This window comes from Lepidothrix coronata, unplaced genomic scaffold (assembly GCF_001604755.1).
Source record: "Lepidothrix coronata isolate B3197 unplaced genomic scaffold, Lepidothrix_coronata-1.0 Scaffold44, whole genome shotgun sequence".
NCBI classification, from domain to species: Eukaryota; Metazoa; Chordata; class Aves; order Passeriformes; family Pipridae; genus Lepidothrix; species Lepidothrix coronata.
This window is the reverse complement of record NW_016690224.1, coordinates 1,041,814-1,061,182: the sequence shown is the minus strand read 5'-3', so window position 1 is coordinate 1,061,182 and position 19,369 is coordinate 1,041,814. Positions and strand designations below refer to the sequence as shown.

Genomic DNA, 19,369 nt, shown 5'->3' with positions numbered 1-19,369 from the left:
GGCAGGAAGATAATGATCCTTTAATTGGCCAAAGACTGGGAATTTTGGTGTTGTGTGACTTTGGAAATACTGCACTGCCCCTGACTTGTGGAAGAGACGCGGGGAGGGAAAAGAATAACTCAAGTCTGAAACACAAACCTTTATTTCTTAAACTGTGGTTCTGTGACAACTTGGGTTGTTCAGTTAAATGCTGGTTCTACAGAGTTTCTGTAAAATCCTGAGTTATCCTGGAGCTGGGCTGGGTCTGGCTGTGCCAGAGGGGATGGATGGGATATTTTTCCAGCACCCTTAACTAGAATAGCAGCTTCATTTGCCTGAAGTGGTAACAGGGTTTGAATTCAAACTGTGGGACGCTCTCAGTCTCCACTGAGAGTGTTCTGAGAGCAGAACCCCCAGACTGTTCCTGCAGAACTCGTAACACACAAACCTCAGATGAGTCAGTCGTGACCTAAATCTGGGACAGTCCAAGAGCAGCAGCAGTTCTGGAACAGTCTGTGCTGCTGTGTCACAGCAGCAGGCACCGACTGTGGGCCTGCCCTGCCCTTCCCTCCCAGGCAGTGCCCAAGCCTGTCCTTGGGCCCGAAGCCCTCGTGCCCTACAGCACCGGGGAGCTCTGCAAGGGGCCCAGGTCCTCCTCGGTGTCACTGGCTGTCGCCAAGCTCTGGAAGGTGTGACCCGTGGCATCCTTCTCCTTGTAGGAAACAGCTCCAAAAAACAAGGAGTGGAACTGGAAAATGCAGTATTTACACAGGTAAGAAGCCCCGTGATACAGAATTCAAGTATTAATTATTTGTGAAGCTTTTGCCACTTTCAGTCTGCAGCGTTTCCCAGAGAGACCCACCTGCCCCCGGGAGCGTTCCCCGTGTTAAACATGACACTGCTGGGTTCTGCTGATCCCACGGGAAAGCAGATGCAGAACGGAACGTGGTGTGACACACCCTGTGCACGGGGTGCTCAGCTCAACCCCAGCTGTGCTTCCCCTGCTCAGGGGATGGGGAGTCCCCTCACCTTCTGATAAGGAGCCTCCGTGGCCTCTCCTGCTGCCTCGGCCGTGGCTGTTCCTGCTCTTCCTGTCACATCCCTCCCCGTGACTCTGGGAATGCTTTTTACCTCTTGTTTAGCCACGGGATTGGTGGGAGCATTCCCATCCCGCTGGGGATGTTTGGAAATGTCTGTGCTGTTGGGCTCATCCCCAGAGGGTTTATCAGGATGTGTCTCTGAGCTGCATTGGGCAGAGTAGGGCGGGTTAGTAACTGGCTTTGTGCATTTTCCTCAGAACATGGTGATTTTCTGTTCATGGAAAGATTATGGCTTTAGAGCAGATTCTCAGCAAATATCTTCCCACCCCTCCTGCTGCACCCAAACCCTGCGGAGATGAGGAAAGCAGAGTTACTATGGAATGCTCCCTCTGGCACCCCTTTATTGCTGTGTGTGCTGCTGAGATGTTCCTAAACCCACCTGGTTCAGTTTCCCTGTGAAAACTTGAGGGTTTCATCCCCTTACCTGCCCCACTGCTGTGGGCAGCAGCGCTCCTGGGAATCTGCCTCCTTCTGAGCCTCACACAGGGTGGCCAGGATCAAGCTGGCCTCCAGCAGCACGTCCTCAATGCTGAAAGCAATGGGCCTAAACACAAACATGGAGACTGCACAGCACATGGAATTACAGACACTGTGGGAGGAGACACAGCTCCTGTGGTTCTACATAAGGATTAAAAAATGCCTCCTCTGGAAAGCTGGAAATCTCCTGTGTTTGCTGCTGAGGAAGGAGAGGTGTCCTCTCATTACAGGTTTAATGCCCCAGGGAGCAAATGCTACACAGTGTTATAGCCCAGTGAGAGTTCTGAATGTGTAATTGTTAAAATTATACTTATTCAGAAAATGTTTCTTTAACTGCTAAATAACTCATTGCAGGCATTCAACTGAGGGCCTCCAGTGTCCAGGGAACTTACACACAGCAGCAAGGCTGCCTTGGCAGTGCCTGGGTGAAATGCTCTCTGTGGAATTACAAACTCCTTACTCCGGGATCACAGGTCAGAAATGGCTTTTGGAATGGGATCAAAACGTGCTCCATTGCTGCAGGTCGATATTCCCTGAGGGACTGCAGACACAACCCTCCTGTAACTGCAGGGCTCCCACCCGGGTGTGTCCCAACACCTACTTCCCACATCTGTCAAAGTGGATGGACACGGGAACACCGGTGGCTTCGGAAAACGCCAGCAGGCCCTGGAAAAGAAGGAGTGGGGGGTTAAGTGCTGGTTTAAACCCACAAGATTAATATCAGTATGTAAGTTTATCCCAGCTCTTGGTTACTGGCAAAAAGAGGGTAAAATTCCGCTGCTTCCAGAATAATTTCTTGCCTTCCCTGCCAGAGCTTTGCCAGAGGAGGCTCTGCATGGAGAACTCTCCAGGGCAGCTGTGTCTGCCCAGCACAGAAACCACAGTTTGGGTTTAGAAAAGCTTTGTTTGCCTTCCAAAGGCTGCTCTGAGGGGCTCTGCAGAGCCCTGAGGATCCTGGGTTTTAAAGCTAATCCTTGACCAGCTGGTGAAATCCTGCTGCTGTCAGGAGGGCTGGTGGGACACACATTCCATGGGACCATCTGCAGTGTCCTGGTCCAGTCAGGCAAAGTAATGGGAAATGGTTTATTTTCCAGACAAAGTCTTACTTTACCCTCAACTCTTTAAGGCAAAATGTCACTTCAGAATCTACTCCAACTTGAAAGTAGTCAAATTCCTCTGGACTGAGGTGAATCTCAGTAACCATCGTCCTGGAAAAGTCTGTTTGGGATAACAACAAAATCAAGGACTCACAGGAGTGAAGTTTGAACTCAACAAAACTATGCTTATGGCCCCAAGGTTTTTACATCAGCATCGTTTGAATAATTGTGGTTTTATAGTGATCAACAGTAATAAATGTTTAGCTTATCTAAATTTATTTCATAATTAAGTAAAACGAAATCCTCCATTTATTTACAGTACTTTGTGTAGATTTAAATGGATTTTAACAGAACCCATTCCATGTCCTGATGTGTGATCTAACCCTGTACCTGCTGCTGTTCTTGTCTATCTGCTCCATCCACAGGCATCCCTCACAAATAATATTCCCAGCTGCCTATTGTTGCAGGGTTGGGAAGCCCAAAATGCTGCCTGACTTAAACTGATTAATCAAACTCGCTGACAATCATCAGAGCACAGAGGGGTGGACTGAGGCTCTTTGTTTTAAATTCCCATCTTTTCCTGGCACGTGAGTGGCAACAGGAAATTGGCTCTTCAGTTCCAGGTATTCAGTTGTTCATTACCAGCTGATTAGGCCGGGGCTGTTAATTGGTGTGTGAAGAGAACATGAGAGGTGCTTTCCTGATGTGGAACAGTCTGAGACACTCAGAAAAATTCCAGAGCAGCTCGAGCAGCACAAACACCCCCAGGGAAGGCAAGGCTGCTAAGGGAGTGTTACAGACTTCCCAGACTATTCCTAGGTCATTGTCCTCAGCTTTGGTCATAACAAGTATGAAAAGCACCCCTTTATTATATGATATCCAAGAACCTCTACTTCAAAAACATGATTATATCTTTAAAATTAGTTTGAGTCACACTCCAGGAATCTGCAGATTTGTTCTCCACCTCCTGGAGATGTGACCATGGCAGTGACAGTGTGAGCCCAGCTGACACCCTGTACTGTCCTCAGCCTAAAATACACCCTCTAATGATATCAATTCTCTAATTGTGGTGTTCAGATTTAAACAGTTCTTTTTAAAACCCCAAATCAGCCCCTGTTCCCTGGCAGTTGCCATGCTCCTGCTCTTGCAGCACAGTAATTACCTCTTTCAAGCCTACAGCAAGTGGCATAATTTATTTCAATTGGCTGCTCAGTCTGATATCTGCCACTGACACCCAAAAATGTTATTAAAAACTTGCTTTCTTAAAATATATTAAAACCAGAGGGTGGCAGCATGACTTAAAATCTCTCTATATATGTTCCCTCTCTTAAAAGTGTCATTGAGCCATAAAATGCATTCCCCACTTAGGACAGCTATTATCCCTTGAGTTCACCTGTGCTAAAAGTCCAAGTATTGGTTCATATATTCTGAATTTCCTTACCAGTGTCTTCCTCAGTGTAACTCTTGAAACAAACTTTCACTGGAGTAACTGATAAGGTTATTTCTTCTTGGCTGGTTGGGAAGTGAATCATCACATCAGCCAGCAGCCTGTAAAATGTCACTCAGCATTGAAATAATCTGTCACAAGTGACTGGTTGCATTTGTTACTCCCATCAGAAAGTAAAACTCAGAGAATGGTTTTGTATTTGTTACCTGGAGTGGACTTTAAGGATGTTTGGACACATGTGCTTTGCAAAAACAGCCTGCAAGGGATCACATTCCTGAAATGTCAGGTTATATGTTTTTACAACACCTAAATATAGAGGAAATGAACACAAATCAATGCTGGTCTGTAATCTTAATTTTTTTTTAAGTATTAATTGTTCAATAGAGAAAGTAACCAAGGGACTTACTCAGCTATGTGGAAATAAATAGAAAATGGAATTCACCTGCCATCCAAGTTGTGCCCATCCAGCATCCGAGTTTTTTAAGACTCCACAAGAAATAAATGAACAGCAAAAAGTGCAACAAATGCAGAGGAAAAAAGGCCTCAATATTTAACTGGTAAAATAATACAAATGGGAGTGAAGTACAAAAGGCAAACCCTACAGACCTCTGTGTGTTTGTGGGTAAGCCTGAGCTAGAGAGAGCCGAGTTGTCTGGGGACCTAATTCAATATATTACCCCATTATCAGTAATACAAGATAGATTTTTAATAATATAAAGCACTGCCTGTGACACAGCACAGCTCTGTGTTGGTAGATGGTGCTTCTTTTTGAGTTTTGCAAAGGCTGATGCTGATGAACATTCCAAGTCCTGCTCCTGTGCTGAAGAACTGCCTTAGAAGTGGAGAGACCCAGTAAATCCTGCAGTTCAAACAGCTGCCAGACCAGGATTTCTCTCCCTTCCCATAATGTGCTTTTTTTCCCTCAGAATTTAATGCAGACTGATTCAAAATGTTGTCAGCTGAAGAACTGATAAAGCCTGTTATAACTTCACTTTAAAAGTTGTATATGATAAATATTAACATGACAAACATAAATTATGACGTGAAGAGGCTGGAAGTGTTTGGCAAAAGGTTCAGTTAATAACTACATTAAATATTGTGCTGCCCCTTGGTTTTAAACTGCTCCTGTCCCTGTGAAGCCTCTCCCTGTGTCACCCACCGTGTTTGCAGAGGAGCTGAAAGGTGATGTGATGATCACTGGGGCTGGTAGAGATGCTGCACTTCTCTACATTCCTTCCCAGCACGTTGGCACATCTAAATACAGGGAGAACTGCCTGGGAAAAATAAAAATAAAATCAATCAGTGCAGAGGTTACTCACCAAGGAACTTTGCAGTATCATTTCCCTATTTTTGTAGGGTTTATCTGGAGCTCCTGCTCCTCCCCCCCGAATTCCACCTGGAAATGGGGTTAATTTGCTGCTTCCCATTGAGATGTACCTTAACTATCAGTTTACACGGGAGGGATAACTCCTTCTCCTTGTGACAGGGATCAGACACAGCTGTCCAGCAGTAATGTTGGAAAAACATGGATGAGAAGAAGACATAGGCATATGCTGACCTCGAGGAATTCACTGATCTTAAGGCAAGCTGGAAATGGAATCACAGAATCATTAAAGTTGGAAAAGACCTCCAAGATCATCAAATCCAACCTTTGGTGAGGTAGAAGTAAAATAATGTATTAACTCAAAACTATTTAATATTGAACCTTAAAAAAAGCCTCCTCTGGGCTTTAGAACCACCAGAAAACCCTGAGATGTACATCTCAAAATAAATACAGATTTATTAGGAACGCAATTACGTTCAAACTTCCCACCTTCATTATTACCAGCCAGCAGTCAGTGGTATAATACAGGGATGGGATTCCAATCTGTGGCTGTTTAAGTGGCCCTGAAGGGTGAGTTACCCAAACACCCAGAGCTCAGCTTGTGTTTGAGGCATTTGAAGGAGCTGAGTTTATTCTAAAACAATCTTCCTGTACATGATCCATACAAATGAGCAAAGATACTTCTCACACCTCAGGAATTCTTGATATGATATGGAATGTGATACACCCATTCAATACCACAGGTATAAAATGGAATTATCTCCACTTGTGATTTTCCAGTGAGTTAAAGGAGAGTTGGTCACTTTTAACTAAGAAACCTCTAGAGAAAACCCTAATTCTGCTGGAAATTGTGTTTGGTTAATCAAAGGCACTAATGGATGTGTTCTTCCTGTTGAGTCACAACAGTACAAAACATGTTGTTTAGAGGCAGCTTCTGTGTGGTAAAAAACACAAACCTTTTGACCTGTGACAGTACAAATGAACCCCTTGGCAATAATCTGGATGTCCTGGACAAGCCTCAGCTTGGGTCACAAAAAATCAAAGGATATTAGGGCAGAGTAGGAAGGAATATTCCATGCTGGAATCTGCATAATTACAATTACAGAAAATATGGCTTTTGTCCATATTGAAAGTGGAGGAAGTTGGGATAGAGTGTAACTCAGGCTGAAGGGCCCCTCTAGGAAAACAACACAATGTCCAGCAACATAAATGTTGGGCTTCCAAAGATTTTAAATTAGAATAAATCAAATTCACTTACACCTTTTTCTACGGGGTCAAACCAAAATTCATCACTAATACGTGCTATGGCATGGATTGCTCTTCCAAACACTGCCAGGGAAAGAAAACAGTGCAATAGGCATCCTAAATTAAAATAAAAAGGTTGTACCGCATTTTCTCCAGAATAATTTATGAGGCAACGTTACAGGTTTCCTACACATTTGAAAGAAAACTGATAGTGGAAAATGTTACTTTTTTTTCTTTTTTCATTGGCACAAACCCCTCGATGTTTTGGAAGCTGCCTCTGATGAGGCACCTCAGTGTCATCTGTCCCTTTGCAGCCCCTGGGGCCTGATGTCACCCCAAATTCATTCAATCAGACCAAACACCACCTAGAAACTGTATTTTGCAGATGGAAAGTTTGGGAAGCTGTGAGCAGTGGGATATCTGCAGAGATGGAACCCTGAGAAACAGGGCAGAACCCAGCAGAGGGTCCTGGAATTTGCCTCTGGCAGGGGCAGAGCAGCCTTTTCCACAGAACGCTGCACCCGGGAGTCCGGGTGTGCCTCTGGAAGTGCACAGGGAGACACCAAGGAGTGGACTGTGCCTCTGGAAGTGCACAGGGAGACACCAAGGAGTGGATGGTGCCTCTGGAAGTGCACAGGGAGACACCAAGGAGTGGATGGTGCCTCTGGAAGTGCACAGGGAGAGACACCAAGGAGTGGATGGTGCCTCTGGAAGTGCACAGGGAGAGACACCAAGGAGTGGATGGTGCCTCTGGAAGTGCACAGGGAGACACCAAGGAGTGGATGGTGCCTCTGGAAGTGCACAGGGAGACACCAAGGAGTGGACTGTGCCTCTGGAAGTGCACAGGGAGACACCAAGGAGTGGATGGTGCCTCTGGAAGTGCACAGGGAGACACCAAGGAGTGGATGGTGCCTCTGGAAGTGCACAGGGAGACACCAAGGAGTGGATTATGTCTCTGGAAGCGCACAGGGAGATATCCAGGAGGGGACTGCGCCGCTGGAAGTGCACAGGGAGACACTCGGCCAAGCCATGGCGTCTCCACCTGGGAGTCCCCAAATCCAGCGCTATGCTCCCTAATCTGAACAATTCCCAGAGGCCGCACATTCCCCACGATCTCCCGTGTCCTGCGGGATGAGGAGGATCCCCCGTCAGCTCCAGGGCTCGTGTCCCGCTCCGCATCGGCGCCCTCGGGGCCGCCCCTGAGGGCAGCGCCCGGTCCCGCTCGCGGCCCCGCCCTGGGCTCCCTGTTTCCCGCACAAATCCCGAGGGATTCGCGTGTGCCGGGCTCCCCGCACCCCGGTACCTCGGAGCTGCGCCCCCCCAATCACGCACTTCATGGCCGCCCCGCCTCCCCTCACGGCCCGGGGCGGGAAACGCCGCTGGGGCGGGGCCAGCGGGCAGGGCCCCGGATGTGGGGCTGGGAATGAGGGAATTATGGAATGTCCTGAGCGAGAAGAGACAACAAGGATCATCGATCCAACCCCTGGCCCTGCTCAGGACACCCCAACAATCCCACCCTGTCCCTGAGAGCGTTGTCCAAAAGCTCCTTGAGCTCTGGCAGCCTTGGGGCTGTGACCATTCCCTGGGGAGCCTGTTCAGTGCCCGACACCCTCTGGAGGAAGAACCTTTTCCTGAGATCCAACCTAAACCTCCCCTGACACAGCTCCAGCCCTTCCCTGGGTCCTGTCCCTGGTCAGAAGAGATGGGTTCTGCCCCCTCGAGGAAGCTGTGGATTGGGATGAGGTCTCCCCTCAGCCTCCTGCAGCTGAACAAACCCCGTGCCCTCAGCCCCTCCTCACACAGCTTCCCCTCAGACCCTTCCCCATCCTCGTGGCCGCCTTTAAACGCTCACTAACACCTTCGATGACTTTTTTATATTGTGGTGTCTAAAACTGACCCCAGAACTCAAGAGGAGGCCACACCAGCATTGCAAAATATGGAATATGTAGAATTTTTCTTAAGTAAGGATGTTCTTCGATGTTTGATCTTTGTAACTTTCAAGCCTAGTTGACAAGCAGGGAGATTTAATCGGTGAAACAGCACCCAGCAATCTCTAGGTGATGTCCAGGCGTTAGGAAGATAAATGACTTGTGGGGAGAATTGCCTTGTTGAGGTCTAGGGCTGGACATGTTCCAGTGATCTCAGACCTGGGCAAGGTTAACAAAGCGAGGGCAGAAGGATGAACCACTTTGTACCACTGAGAGCGGGCATAAGGAATGCAGGATTTATGGACCACAACGACCTCGGGCAGAACCTCCTAGATAAGGAAGAAATTAATAAACCCAACTCAGCAACTGGGCTGAAACCAGGTCCAACTGGGTAAAAGGTGATTCTGGCAGGGGGATCTGTGACCACCGACTCAAGAAACCCCCAGACCCAGGAGAAGGACTGAGCATGGCACTAATTAGCATGAGAAGCGAGAGGATCATTAATCAATAGGAGATATAATAATCAATAAGAGAACTATGCAATTTGTAGCCAACGAACAGGGATTTTCGCGGAGAATGCTCTTTCCACGTGTGTGAAGCAGCTCAGTGGGAGCGGGACGCGACACGCCCGCGTTGGGCGCTGTGTTGGCCGCTCGCAGCCGCCGTAGCGGGGGCGGTGCCGGGCGGGTTCCGGGAGGGCCGGAGCGGAGCGGCCGCGATGGTGAGAGCGGGGGGACACCGGGATCCCAAACCCCGGGAACCCCCGGCATTCCCCCCGGGAATTCCTCCTCGGCACCCCCCCGGGCCCCGCGATCACCTCCTCCCGCGGGGCTGGCGCAGGGCGGGCGGGCGGGGGGTCCCGGGCCGTCCTTGCAGGAGCCCCGTTTATATCCGTATTAATTTAACCGTAATCGCATTAATTAATTTATTTTTTTTATTTTAATTTAACGCTTCTCTCATAACATCAACGATTCATTAATTATTATTTGCGCGTTCATTTGGCTGTGTTTTCTCTTCTGTTGCTTCCTCTCGTTTAACATTGATCATATTTTCCACCCCCCTTGTCTGCAATCAACTCCTCCATCCCACTCAGGCCGGGCACAGAGTAAGTTACTCCTTGGCTTTGCTAATACCGGTATTAGGGGCTCCTTCGTGGCAGTGGCAGGTGAATTAGGGGCTGCTGCTCAACCCATACCCAAATTCCTGGTAAAACCCAGGGGGTTTGACATCTTCTGCCTCTGTTTTATGCTGCAGATCCCTGGGATGATTAAACATTTTGGGTTGGTTACTGTAGCTGTTCTTTAATTATGGGAGCTCCAGTGTGATTTCTGGGGGAGAATATGGGGCCTGACAGTTCAGGGCTGTGTGTTTCAAGCAGCAGGATAATTTTATTAATCATCAAATAACTGGTATTGCACAACTAAGTCCCTCAGGCATCAGTAAAACAATCTTATCTATTGCCACTTATTAATCAAATAATTTTGATTAATAATATTAAAATCGCAGTTACCCACTTTTAACTTGCATCCCAGTACCCTTCCCAGGACCCTGCTTGGGGGATTTTTCAATGGGAATTCTCAAAAGACCATCAAAAATGTGTCTCTTTTTTGAATTTTTCCTCTCCTGGTTTAGTTTTGAATTGGCCACTCATTGATTAAAAAACTCTGGTGTTGCTTTATCAATACTTCAGCCCATCTGTCTCCAAAATGGCTTTGCTGGCACTGAGATGTTCTTAATCTGAAAAAAAACCCCACCCCCAAAACCAAGCAAAAAAGGCACCCAAGTTCCTTCTGCCTTTCGTGATGACTGTTAGCAAGAAAGTAGCTGCATGGCCTCAAAATAGATAAAAAATATTTAAAAATACCATTTCTTAGCCTAGCTATATTTATTTTTATATATAAATATATCTGGGCTGTGTCCTTTACAAATTGATGGTTGTTATTTTAGGAACTGCCTCTCTAACAAACATTTTTAATGTAGAGCTGTTTATCAAGTTAACACTGGATCTGGAGACAACCATTCCCATTTTCCCAGTGCCATAACATCCCCTGCTTTCTAGAGCTGATCTTTGCATAATTAATTTATTGCTGAGTTGCATTAATTCTTTATTTGCAGATTTAAAGCCTGTGGTGTTAAACTATGGCTTTGCATCACCTGAATTCTTAATTTTGAAGCCCCCATCCCATTTTTTTTCTTGCAACTGTTGTACTGAAGCTGTGAATATATAGAAATTTATATAAATGGTAACAGAATCCCTCTGTGCAATAACCTGCCTTGGCTCCTCTGCAGTGCCCTGGTTGTAATTTGTGGTTATTTTTTCAGCCTTATTCTGTTCAGTGGTTCCTAAAATATGGGCTCTGAACACTCTTCCTGTCATCTATTAACACATTGCAAATTTGCTGCTTTCTAATATTCTTTTAATACTTTTAATGTTTTTTTATAAGGGAGAAAACAGGAGTCTTTTAAAGTAGAAAAAACTTGAAGAGTTAAGGGAAGTGGCCTCGGTTTAGCCAGGTCTGTGCTAGAGAATAAAAAAGGGAGCTGGTTTGTGGTAGTTCCCAATTTTGTGTGAAGTACCTGAAGTACTAACACATTCCTGTTATTGTGTCTTGCCCAAAATAAAGATGATTCTGTAGCCTTGTTTTTTAGGTAATGGTTTAGTGAGGGCCCTTGTTTTCCCTCAGAGCAATATTCCATCACCATCTCATTCTTATTTTAGTAGCTTTTCCATCAAAATGCAAAGTTGGGAAACTGCAGGAGACGCTGTTTGCTAATGACTGTTGCCTTAATGAGTGTGTGTAATGATCTTTCTCCCCCCTGATGATCCTTGGAAGTTGGTGCTGGTGTTGGGAGATCTCCACATTCCCCACAGATGCAACAGCCTCCCAGCCAAGTTCAAAAAGCTGCTGGTTCCTGGGAAGATCCAACACATCCTGTGCACAGGGAACCTCTGCACCAAGGACACCTATGACTACCTCAAAACCCTGGCTGGGGATGTCCACGTGGTCCGAGGGGACTTTGATGAGGTACTTTGACCTCCCTTGGGAATGACGGGTTTTGTGCATCTTTTAGAGGCAATATTTGGGTTCATCCAACTCAAAGTGGTGATGAAATGAGGTCAGAAACTCTCCCCTTCTCTTCCTTGTTGTCGTTCTTAATTATAAATCTTTGAATGTAGGTATAAATTTTTAGATATGAGTGTGTCCATCTAATGCTTGGTTTTTATTTTCAGAACCTGAATTACCCCGAGCAGAAGGTGGTGACTGTGGGACAGTTCAAGATCGGGCTGATCCACGGCCACCAGGTCATTCCCTGGGGTGACATGGCCAGCTTGGCCCTGCTCCAGAGGCAGTTTGATGTGGACATCCTCATTTCAGGGCACACACACAAATTCGAGGCATTTGAACATGAAAACAAATTCTATATCAACCCTGGATCAGCTACAGGAGCCTACCATGCCTTAGAGAAGTGAGTGTGGGAAAACTCTGGGAGGGTTTTTTGGGAACAAAACTGAGCTACAAACTCATGGTGAGGGTTAATGTTTGTGTTTTAAATGTCAGGGAGAGGAAGGGTTGATACTTGTACTTCCTAAATCTCCTTGAGTGAACAGATGAGAGTAAAATCCAGCCTCAGATCTGATGTTCTGTGCTTTCAGAATTAATATCCATTTTTCTTTAAGTGATTTCTGCTGAGTATTGGTAAAAACACTGCTGATTACAGACACAATTAATATGAATTTTTTCCTCTCTTTCCAGCAACATCATTCCCTCATTTGTGCTGATGGATATCCAGGCTTCCACGGCTGTGACTTATGTATACCAACTAATTGAGGATGATGTGAAAGTAGAAAGAATTGAGTACAAAAAGTCTTAAAAAGGCTTTTGCTTGTCTGGTATTTTTACCATCTCATTCTGAACTGCAAGTTCCAATACTTGATTGCTAGTTTACAGCCCTGCACCTATTGCTAACAGCTCAACAATGTAATGAATTTAACCAACATTGTGTTTGCTTTTCTCTGTATGAATGGATTTGTAAAATATTCCATTAAAATAACTGTCCCAATACTGTTCCTTAATGTTGTAATAAACTCCACTTCATAGAAAAACTGAGCTTTATGCAGTGTTGTTGGGGGAAGATGCAGCAGTTGTGGTTGGCTGGGAAATGCCTGGTTGTGGTTTGGTGTCCAGCTTCCAAGGGATACTTGAGCAAAGGGATTGAGGGCTCTGGGGCCAGGCTGTGTTTGCTTCAGAATCCAGTTTACATTTCCTCAATTTAACATTCTCAATTTAAGTTAAAGGAATAAAATGGCTTGATAGATTCTGAAAGTGTTACAATTGCCTCATAATTTCACTGTAGAAAGTTTGAGTCTTAAATGAATAATCTCATTAAATCTAGAGCCAGGGAAGAGAGGCTTTCCTTTATTTGTGGCTCCCATCTGACACTACCTGTGTGTGCACATTGCTCCATGTCCAGAGGCTTTCAGTAATGTAATTCCATGTGACACAGGAGCTGCTGCTGCAGGGAAGTGTTGGTTGTTCAAGACAAGTGGAACTTTGGGCTCTTCTACTGCAGTGACTGCAGGGAACTGAAGGTATTTAACAGCTCCCATTTCCCACAACTGCTGTAACTTCCCAACAAAAACAGTTTGATCTTTGTTTTCTACAGCAGAACATTTAGATGTTGGCCTTTGCTTTTCCAGCAGGTAGAGTGAAAATTCTGCACAGAACCCTTATTTCTGTGTCATGAGCTAACTAAATAACTTCTTTCTAGTCAAAATAAACCTGCTTTTCCCTGGACACAGACCAGGCATTTCAGGCTGGTGTCTCAGGAGCCTCTAACTGGCACTTCATGCAGTGAGGCTCATTCCTGTTGCTTTATCCTGCTGCAGACAGAGCAAACTTGGAAAGAAAACCTTGGCACACATTATTTAAGGGAGGTGAGTGACTGGAACTCAATTTACTGACAGACTCATCATTAAAAAAAGGTTTATAGAATGCTGTAAGGCCAAAATTGATACAGAAGTTTATTTATGCTCATTATAGTTAAACTTACAGTTTATCTACAAAGTATTTTACATGAACTACACCCCTGACAGTTTTATAAGAGTTTATCCCAATTGTGCAAGATTACGTTGTGGTGAATGAATTCAGAGTGATCCTGACAGCAGGAATGTGGGGAAATACAGAGGTAAAGGAAATAAACTTTCATCCTTCCTAAAATTAAAGTGCTGAATATGACCAGGATGGAGGAGAAACAGCCTAGAACAGCTGAAAAAATGTGGAAAGGTCATGGAAGCTTTTGGTAAAAGCTTTGAGTTTTTAGTCTGATGTTCTTTTGAGTGCTGTGAGTGCACAGATCTCCTCTTGCCAGGAGAGGGAGGGAAGAAAAGGATAAATCAAGACCTTATCAAGGACTGTTCCAGGCCTCCTCTGATCCATTCAGGTACATCTGGAAGGGAAAAGAACAATATTAACAGGGCTTAGGAAGAGCTGTGGAAGTAGCTGGAAGTGTGATGCTCAGCATGGCACAGACTTGGGTCAGGTAAAATGAATTATTTGAATTGATGGAGATTTTATTACATACAATATATTTTACTAAAATTAATCAGCTAAAAAGTATTTTTATGAAATGCTGAGTGAAATTCTTCAGGAAAAAAAAAGGAGAAAGTACTGCCTGAGGTACAGAAGTGGCTTCTTTTACCTTCAGAAGATCAGATGGTGGGGTGTCTGCCAGGGCAGGGTTTCCACATTTCTTTTGATACTCTTCAATCAGGGCTGTTGCTTCATCAAGGCTGTAAAGGGCAAAAGGTTCTCAACTTTGTCCAGTTAAGCTCTCTCAAAAGCTTAACTTAAATTTACATAATACACACTGGAGTAGAAAAATAAAGCATGGTCCCCTGGTTTGGAAGTCAGATGGCTCCTGTCCTTCCCCAGTAGAGGAAAACAAGCCCTGATGAGCCTGGCCTTTAATAAAACCAATATATATTAGAATTTCAGTGTTTATTGGTTCCTGTGTGACTGTGGGATAACTGGGAAAACCAAGTGACTTGCAATGCTGAGTATTTGGGCTCTGACATGAGTGTTCCCAGGTGAGCAGAGGAGCCCAGGTGCTGTGAGACCCACCCCAGGCCCTTTGTGTTATTTAACTGAGCACAAGAGGTGCTTTAACTCTTGAAGCCTGGTGGCAAAAGCACTAATTCCCAAGTCTTGAGTAGGGGCAGCTCATTTATTTTTCCTGAGTGTTCCTGTTGCTGAAGCTGTGACTCTGTGATGCTGCTGAGCTGGGTTCACCTCAAGGTAAGGGCAGTGTTTGCTTTTTCACTTGTTTTTTTTACTTCTGTTTGAGCTGCATTTGATCTGCTGCCAGTCCAGGCTCACCAATCTGTTACTTGGTCTTGAATGACTGTAAAACTCTATCTTAAATCTGCAAAGTAGTGAGATGACATTTGTATTTATTTAAATTACCAAGACTAGTCCTTAGATAATAAGTACTAGAAAACCTCCATGGCTTGAAATGGATGAAAATAAAATAAAGGAGAGATTCAGTTTCTGTAGTTACCAGTAATGCAGCACCTGTTCTACCTTTTATTAACTTACCTGTTCTTTTTGGCAAAATAATCCACCAGCTCCTTAATTCTGTGAGTGTTTGTCAGGTGTTGCTTCAACAGTGGATAATACTTGGTTTTCAGGAATTTTTCATAGAGCTTCTGATTTATGATACTGTCCAAAACCAAAGACCTGATCTGTAGATTTAAGTTTTAGTAATGAAAAATATTAATATTTTAAATGTAAGAAATTGTATTTCTGAATGACAAGAGCTCAGAGTTTTCCTATTTGGCTCTATTATATGGTTTTGTGGTTTTTTACTTTTTTTTTTAAGTGCTGTGAAATGGCAGGTTTTATAAGACTAATTTCAGATTCAGAGAGGGGATGAGTTAAGAAACTTGCCCAAGGCAAGAGTGCACTTTCATAAGCCCTTTGGCCTTTTAGCTTCAAATATTTATTTAGAAAAATAAGGTGGTGCTGCTGCAACCCCTTCTGCCCTACAAACAGGGGCAGCCTGGAACTCAGCACTGGGCATGGACACAAGAAGTTTTTCAGTTGCACAACAGAAATAAAAATGCATTTTACAAGTATTTCATATTTTTTGAGCATTATGGCAAGTAAGGCTGGACAAAGTCAGAGGAGGGAAAATGTTCTGTGTACACTTATCTGTCAGAAAAGCCTCCAAGTCAATGGCAAATAAATTTATTTATTTATTTACCTGAGAAGCAAATGCTACAACTTCTCCATTGCCCATGTGTTCATCTATTTGCTGCAGCACAGTTTCTGTGTTACAAGTTGATAAGAAACCCTGGTGAAAATAAGTTACAAAGCATTAATATTCTGTGACTGATTAAAGTAGAAACTCTCCCTTCAGAGCAAGTATTTGATTCATTCAGGAACAAGGAATATGTTGATATTCCAGGTGCAAAGGTGGAATTACCAAACCAGGAGCTGTGTGGTTGGACTGAAAGTATTGCTTTGAACTCTCAAAGGGTGTTTTCCTGTAGCTGTTACAGATTTTTTGGACTCATTGGCAGCAGAGTGAATGTCCTACACTAATGCTGTGATTTGGGAAAATCTTTCTGAATGTAACTTTTATGACTGGAAGTCTAAGGATTTAAGGTGCCTTTCCTGGTGCCAGTTTGCTCATGGCAAATATGGTTCACCTGGAGAACAATGTGGAGCATAAATTAATGGGAACAAATGAGAAGAGAAAGGGAACTGTCAAGATCCGTGGATGGTGAGGATGTGGCCTTAAGGCAAAGGTTTTACATCACAATTTGTGCAGATCAGGCATCTTTCTTAGAAGTCAGGGGCTTTCAGCTCAACACTCTTCCAAAGTAGGATTCAGCACTTCTCTTACACTTTGTTATGGCTTGGGTTTTGCTGGGGTTTTATCACGTGTTTTATGGGTGGGATCCCATAAAACACCCTCAACTTCTCAAAAGGCAAAGTCATATGACAAAGCTACTGAGGATGACTTGAAGCTGGGTTTGCTTCAAGAAAAGAGAAGGAAGTATTCACATGATCCCTTTCAGAAGCCTTTGTGAGTGGGAAATGCTGAGCAGCTGCCAGCAGGGATGCATTTAAATAAACTGGAATTAAAAGTGGCTGTCCTTTACAGAGCTGCTTAAAGGCATTTTCCTGGCACAGACAGGACACTAAACTTATTGTTTACCTGAATTTGCTGCTCTCGCTTCTCGGGCTGAGGGATCAGCAACAGGCAGCCCAAGGCTAAAGCTGGAAGGTCCAGCTGAGAGTATTGTTTGGCAATTCCAATGACATCCAGGTCAGCCAGGACAGGACACCTGCACAGGGAGATCAGGAGGGAAGTTCTCAACTGGCATCTGTGGCTGGATGGGTTAGTGCTGGGGGAATTTTAAGCCAGGTAGAGCAATACATTTTTACCTCATTCTAATTTTGGAAATGGTCAAACAAGTTGAAGTTTCACTGAACACAAATCCATGAGGATTTTGTAGCTTGAAAAAAACCCAACACCAGTTTCTCTTTCTAAGCACTTGAGGTCCTGTTTTGAGGGGAGTTGTTGGGCAACTGCCCAGAGCAGAGCTTTGGTTCAGATGTGTGTGCACAGGAGTGGAGGATCCCTTTCCAGATGATCTTTAAGGCCCCTTCCGACCCAAACCATTTCTAAATCCTAATTAACTCTTTGTTCAAGTCAGGCTCTCTGAGCTCTGGTTCTTCTTTTGAGCAAATCAGAGGATTGTGGTCAATAAGATAACAATTTCTTGTGCTTTTTTACATTGTAAAGGCAATGCAGGACTGGTTTATGTGCAGAATGTTTAGGAACATTAATACCATAAGTTAACCACACTTGCAGATCTGCAGCTTATAGATCTTTGTTGTGTCAGGTTTATTCTTTAGAGGAAAATGAATTCTTTCTGTCTTATACTCTGTTTATGTTCTAGGAAACGTGCTGTATTTTGGGTAAGAGATATTAACTGGACTTTCAGGGTTGACCATGAGTCCTTTAAAAATATCAGGACAGGAACAGTCCTGGGGCAGCAACTGGGCAGATAAATTGGTTTTCAGCAGCCTGTGCTGCTGATTCTCAGTCCCAGTTCAGAGAGCAGTTCCCAGTTGAGTTTCCACAGCCCAGCTACTGAGTTACAGCACCTGCTGTCCATGGTCAGAATTTCTGGTTGTGTTTCTATCCTGTCCTTCCCAAAAGAGGCAAAAGGTTCTTCCTTGTGCCTCAGGCTCCCCAGTTCCCAGAACTCCTTTGCATGTTCAGGGTGAGAAATCCCAACTGGGCATTCCCACTAGAACTAAACTGTGGGATGGACTGTCCACTTACTTGAGCAGCATCACAAAGCACTCACAGCACTCCTCCAGCTGGCTGGGACTGGGGGGACATGAAGCTGAGAAATAAAGAGAACATGATAAAGTAAATATAGAACCAAGTTACTGTAGGAGGAGGAGAGCCAATGCCAGCCCTACCTGTGAGCAAGGGGGACAGGACCACACTGCGCCAGGCCCGGAGAAAGTTGGGAATCTGTTGGCAACAAAGTTGTAAAGTAACAACCAAATCCACTTAGTTACAAGTGTGTTGTAAACACCCCCCGACCCCCTGCAAGGGAAGGAAGCCTCTCAATATTCTTTCCTTTTTATCCTGGATGGATTATTCCCTAACGTTGCTTTCATTATCTCAGAGTCTCAGATTTGGCCATATTTTGACTGCTGGCAAAATGTTTCTGTCCAGTGTTTACTGACATGCTGCATTGTACATAAAAATAGTAATTCAGAAAGGGTCTTTTCAAGGTTCACACACACACTAAATCCCTGGTAAGTAAGAAAAAGATGAGAAGTCAGAGGATATTTACTTACTTCCCATAATGAATGAATGCCAGTAATTGCTGTCAAAACTCTTCTTAGATACTGAGTCTGGAAAATAAAATTGATTTTAAAATAGTTGGGTGTTTGTGAAGATTTAGCAATAATCTACAGAGCTGCATTATGCTTGTTTTGTCTGTAGGATGCAAACTGAGAGTTCCTCAAGGTACCTTTGATACATATGGAAATATGCTTTATAGTTAAGTAAATTAAATCATCAACCCCATTGCCAGGTACATCTGTTACCTCCTTAGGCTGTAGCAACATCACATGAAGTTTGACAATCAGAGGTAATTAAGATTCTGAATGACAACAATCAGGGTTGCTATAATTATAAATACATTTTAGGGGTCATGATTTTGTATATGTATATACAAACACATGTAAATACATATATGCACAGTTTTGTATATATTTGCACACAAAAATAGGGATGTTATGTTATAAAATTGTAATAATGTGAAGGAAATTTTCAATTTATTACCATAGGATTTGCTCTTGCCATCTGAAAGGCTTTAAAAAAATGAAACTGGAACAATTTAAGAGCAAAAGTCAATGCTAAACCAGAAATTCCTCAAATCTTCACCAGCTCAGTATCTCAGAGCCCAAAGTGTGTAAATTATCAATAACTGGTCACAGGAAGTTTGCATCTCATGTATTTGTCCCGTTCTTCTGAAACCAGTGGATAAACCCAGCCTTTTTCTCACCTTGGTTAACAATTCCTTACCATGTTGAAGCCCAGCAGTTTCTGGAGGAGGCCATTCCACAGCTGGGGATCATAAACTTTGTAGTCCAAACTCAGTTCTGTCACCAGTCTCACGGCCTGAGGGAGAGCAAGGACAGGCTGTATTTTAACAAACATTCATGGTCTTCAAA

The 19,369-nt window shown here is 44.2% G+C and overlaps 3 protein-coding genes across 8 annotated transcripts in view; 1 reads left to right on the top strand and 2 right to left on the bottom strand.

The window, feature by feature from the left end:
* Positions 1–36: 36 nt before the first annotated feature.
* On the bottom strand, positions 37–8,068 carry RAD9B (RAD9 checkpoint clamp component B). Of its 5 annotated transcripts, XR_001874661.1 has the most exons (12): positions 7,973–8,044; positions 6,683–6,753; positions 5,538–5,687; positions 5,260–5,374; positions 4,307–4,406; positions 4,095–4,201; positions 2,668–2,774; positions 2,158–2,222; positions 1,504–1,623; positions 1,009–1,222; positions 428–727; positions 37–314 (listed from the first exon to the last, which is right to left on the bottom strand). XR_001874661.1 is itself a non-coding variant. In XM_017814198.1 (11 exons), coding segments are annotated over exons 1-11 (1,182 nt in total). In that variant the 5' UTR covers positions 8,003–8,068; the 3' UTR covers positions 37–595. The 5 variants fall into 5 exon arrangements, 4 of the variants coding, with proteins under 4 accessions (XP_017669687.1, XP_017669686.1, XP_017669688.1 ...); XM_017814198.1 differs by having other exon boundaries at positions 37–727; positions 8,002–8,068; XM_017814197.1 differs by having other exon boundaries at positions 37–727.
* Positions 8,069–9,257: 1,189 nt separating this feature from the next.
* Positions 9,258–12,703, top strand: VPS29 (VPS29, retromer complex component). Of its 2 annotated transcripts, XM_017814202.1 has the most exons (5): positions 9,270–9,318; positions 9,691–9,702; positions 11,432–11,623; positions 11,830–12,065; positions 12,353–12,703. In XM_017814202.1, the coding sequence occupies exons 1-5, from the start codon at positions 9,316–9,318 to the stop codon at positions 12,468–12,470; spliced, it is 561 nt and encodes a 186-aa protein (XP_017669691.1). In that variant the 5' UTR covers positions 9,270–9,315; the 3' UTR covers positions 12,471–12,703. The 2 variants fall into 2 exon arrangements, with proteins under 2 accessions (XP_017669692.1, XP_017669691.1); XM_017814203.1 differs by lacking the exon at positions 9,691–9,702 and having other exon boundaries at positions 9,258–9,318.
* A 574-nt stretch (positions 12,704–13,277) lies between these two features.
* KNTC1 (kinetochore associated 1) overlaps positions 13,278–19,369 on the bottom strand; it is a 35,215-nt gene continuing 29,123 nt past the window's right edge. Inside the window, exons 56-64 of the mRNA XM_017814196.1 lie at positions 19,221–19,316; positions 18,488–18,544; positions 18,101–18,155; positions 17,958–18,021; positions 16,821–16,950; positions 15,861–15,950; positions 15,194–15,339; positions 14,298–14,388; positions 13,278–14,045 (exon numbers count right to left, since the gene is read on the bottom strand). Of these exons, the coding sequence (XP_017669685.1) occupies positions 14,004–14,045; positions 14,298–14,388; positions 15,194–15,339; positions 15,861–15,950; positions 16,821–16,950; positions 17,958–18,021; positions 18,101–18,155; positions 18,488–18,544; positions 19,221–19,316 (771 nt within the window). The 3' untranslated portion in view covers positions 13,278–14,003. The remainder of the gene's footprint in view (positions 14,046–14,297; positions 14,389–15,193; positions 15,340–15,860; positions 15,951–16,820; positions 16,951–17,957; positions 18,022–18,100; positions 18,156–18,487; positions 18,545–19,220; positions 19,317–19,369) is intronic.

Coding starts and splice junctions, on each gene's coding strand:
- RAD9B (XM_017814197.1), bottom strand. CDS start 8,006: ATGAAGTGCGTGATTGGGGGGGCGCAGCTCCGAG. Junction 5,375..5,537: donor CGTGTAAACTGATAGTTAAG/GTACATCTCAAT, acceptor TATTTTTCCCAG/GCAGTTCTCCCTGTATTTAG. Junction 728..1,008: donor CGGAGGCTCCTTATCAGAAG/GTGAGGGGACTC, acceptor TGCATTTTCCAG/TTCCACTCCTTGTTTTTTGG.
- VPS29 (XM_017814202.1), top strand. Junction 11,624..11,829: donor TCCGAGGGGACTTTGATGAG/GTACTTTGACCT, acceptor TTTTATTTTCAG/AACCTGAATTACCCCGAGCA. Junction 12,066..12,352: donor GCCTACCATGCCTTAGAGAA/GTGAGTGTGGGA, acceptor CTCTCTTTCCAG/CAACATCATTCCCTCATTTG.